The sequence below is a fragment of the Aedes albopictus genome, chromosome 3, assembly GCF_035046485.1.
Source record: "Aedes albopictus strain Foshan chromosome 3, AalbF5, whole genome shotgun sequence".
NCBI lineage: Eukaryota > Metazoa > Arthropoda > Insecta > Diptera > Culicidae > Aedes > Aedes albopictus.
Genome location: NC_085138.1, coordinates 412,281,130 through 412,284,489, shown reverse-complemented (window position 1 = coordinate 412,284,489; position 3,360 = coordinate 412,281,130). Strand labels below are relative to the sequence as shown.

The following is a 3,360-nucleotide window of genomic DNA, read 5'->3' as shown; positions in this document are numbered from 1 at the left end:
ACCAGCACACTCTAATATTCCTTTCCCTTTCCAACTGACTATAAGGACGTGGCCGGCGTCGTTATTGATCAAAAATGTATGAGCTGCTAAAATTGCACTTTGAGAATAAGTGGAGTGCCCCAGCCCTTATTCATTTGGATCTCAGTGCAATTGGTATCAACTCAGATCAATCACGGAGGAGCAACCATTGACATGTATAGTAGCGTGGTTCAAAAAATTGTTTTTGCTCCACACCGCTTATTCGATTCATAACCAGATTCTAAGCCTTCTCCCAAAAAATGAGCTGATTTGGTTGAAAATTGAGAGTGCACAAGCCCTTCAAAGTTTGTATGGGAATTACTATAGGAAAAGGACGTTTTTCATTCAATTGACCGTAGCATTTCCCCAAGTGCCCTGGAGTGTAAGTTGACCCTTGGTACTCCTAGACTACTCTATTAGCTACAACTTTGCCGAAGACCACATTCAAATCGGACGGAAATAAGCTGTGATACAAAACAATTGTACAATATTTTTCGTATATAACAGTTATCAAAATAAATCGTACAGATATAATGGATCTAGTTGGCCTGTGTTTTCTCTCCCCTTTCGTGCTCACTCAAAATTTCCTGGTTGTAGATAACTTTACTGACAATTTTCTCCTTCCCATCTTGATAGTCTTCATTCGCAAGTTCACATACAGGTACAGCGGGAAACAACTGATACATGCAATCTACCATTTCTCTTTTCAGCAGTGATCTATCATCCTTGATGGGTTCTTCAAAAGGTTCCACCAGCACAGTGTCTCCACATTGCATCCTACTGAGATAAATTGTCAAAATTACACGCAACGACGTACACACTAATCATACCAGTTCAACTCACATGATCTCACGCATCTGTCGGTTCTCCTTCTTGTACCGTTTCACCATGTGCAGCAGACTGTTGCGCACCGCCTTGCACTTTTGACTGTTCTGACCGAGCTCACTGATAATTTGCTGCTCCCTACAGCAGCGACGCTGCTTCTCGGCCATCGTCTTGAACAGGACGTTCCGCGTTCGAGTATGTTCCTTGTCGGCCTGAAAGGATACGAAACGGAAAATTTGTAAGAGTTCTCATATTGGACCGACAACCAAAATCAACCTCCGCGTCCCCTTCGAAGCTGGAAAGTTCATCGCACTGTGCCTTGAATGCTTCTTTACTTCCCTCTATGCTTTGCAGCAGCTTCTTGCGAATGTCGAATAGCACGTCGTCCCGCTTTTTCGCGCTGGATAACCTATCGTTTTCGTAGCGCAGTTTTTGGGTTTCCTTCCGAAGGGTGGCTATCTCTGTTCGTTTTGCTTCCAGTTCCAAAGCCAACGTGCTCTTGATGGGATCTTCTGTTTCAGTTTCGATGTTTAGGGAGTCCTTAGCCGTGGCTTCTTCTTTCGCATTTGTAAGTTGTTGCTGAAATTGTTTCAATTTTGTCAGTGAAAGAACAATCAACCAGTATTGTAAATTAGTAAACTTACAGTTAACTCCTCACAACGCCGATTCACCACATCAAGCTCCGTTTGTTGTTTCGCTTCCTTTTCGGTGAGTTCAAATATCCGGTTACCGTGCTCTTCCTCAAGCTCACTCATTATTCGTTTAAGTTCATCAACGCGCGCGTTTAGTACAAAAACTTTATTGTCGCTCCGCACGAGGTCATCGCACTTCTGAAGGAGCTCTAGCCGGACGTTTTTCAGACTCTGATTCAGCTCTTTTATGTTATCCTGGGTGATCGAAACTCGCGAGCTTGAAATTAGCTTGGCATTTTCTATGTGGTTTTGTAACTGGAAAAGATACATAAACATACAGGAGATAGACAATATGACTATGGATAGACCATTTTTGCACAGGAAACGATGAATGTGAAAATGTCATGTCATTTTTTTTCCATTTCATTCCGTAACATGTCCCAACCCTGTTGTCTGGAATCCCGGTACGATCCAAGCTCATTTCAATGCTCCCTGGAAAATAATTCTCGCGGAAACCTACCTTCTCCATCGCTTCACACTTCCCAGCCAGCTCCATTTCCAGCTCGACGATCCGCTCCTGCTTGACCTTAGAATCGGCCTCGTGCTGCTCACACTTTTTCTGAAACTGCCTCATCTTTTCGCACAGTTCTTCCAGCTCCATACGTTTCCCGATTGTCGCGGCCTCTTGTAAGGCCGCATCCCCGGCAGATCGGTGACCCTCACAAGGCGGTGGGCATACTTCCTCCATCACGGTGTCACCCAACTCGTTTTGGTCCATTTCGGTGCATATTTTGGCGATCGCTTGTTCCAGGTTGGTTGGACGGCCCACCGACGACACGTTTGGCTCCTCTCCGGTTGTGTCCAACCTTGATGGTTTCTGTTCAAGCCCGTCCAGCATTTTCTTACTCGTGGCATACTGTCCAAACTGTGCTGCAAGGTTATTCTTGAATTTCTGATGCCGTTCGCCTTGTAGTTCGAGCACCCGCTTTGCTACTTCTTTGTCTTCTTTAGATGGTTCCTGTTTCCTTTTGGTTTCGGACTCCGTCTGTCGCAGCTTGCTGCTTGCCGTAGCCGGGCGGTTATTGCTCCGAAGGTAAGACGGTAGCTTGCCCAACCGGTGAACTCCCTGCTGAACCCTATCGGCGATGGCAAGGTTTATTTTGGAGGTTTGTGGAATACGTGTCGACGTAAAACTCGTGTTTGGGCGTGGATGTCCTTTTGAAGAAGGGGCGTTTAATGGCTTCTTATCCGAGCTGCTCTGCCGGCTCGATGCCCTGGAAAGGGTACTTGGTTGACGAGACTTGATCAACGTGAGGGTCGAAGGCTTCTTCGGCACACCGGATTCGATCTTCGATTGGATCTGCTTCTTCATCACTGAGGAAGATGTAAGCGTTGGCAAAGACAATGTTCTAAAGGTTTCGAAGTCTTACCTTTTGGCTCAGTTTTTGAGGCGCTCATGATTTTGAATGTTTATATAAAAATCGGAATGGATGGTCCGCGAATGAACTAATCTTGCTGTTTGGAAAAGACGACGGATGAAAAACAAAAGAAAGCTTCAACCGGTGACGATGACAGTTGATGTCAATGTGTACTGTGATTATCGTGATTTAGGTTCGGATGCATAAGGATTAAGGTGGTTCAAAAAACCGTTTTTGCTCCACACCGCTTATTCGATTCATAATCAGATTCTATGTCTTCTCCCAAAATTTGAGCTAATGTTGTTGAAAATTGAGAGTGTAGTGTACAACCCGAGCAGAAGAGAATAACAACAGCATAACAAAATGCGTTATTTTGGTAAAATAACTGCATAATGGAATTAGTAATTTTCATGTTATTAACATAACATATTGAGTTATAAACTTGTCTGTCATAAGCGGCAAAATAA

The 3,360-nt window shown here is 44.3% G+C and overlaps 1 protein-coding gene across 1 annotated transcript; it reads right to left on the bottom strand.

Annotated features, from left to right (window-relative positions):
• Nucleotides 1–527: 527 nt before the first annotated feature.
• On the bottom strand, nt 528–3,074 carry LOC109431549 (golgin subfamily A member 4). Its single transcript, XM_019707780.3, has 6 exons — nt 2,906–3,074; nt 1,996–2,849; nt 1,488–1,790; nt 1,120–1,422; nt 862–1,055; nt 528–798 (listed from the first exon to the last, which is right to left on the bottom strand). Exons 1-6 carry the CDS (start codon nt 2,931–2,933, stop codon nt 558–560), a joined length of 1,923 nt encoding a protein of 640 aa, XP_019563325.3. The 5' UTR covers nt 2,934–3,074; the 3' UTR covers nt 528–557.
• Between the last annotated feature and the right edge of the window lie 286 nt (nt 3,075–3,360).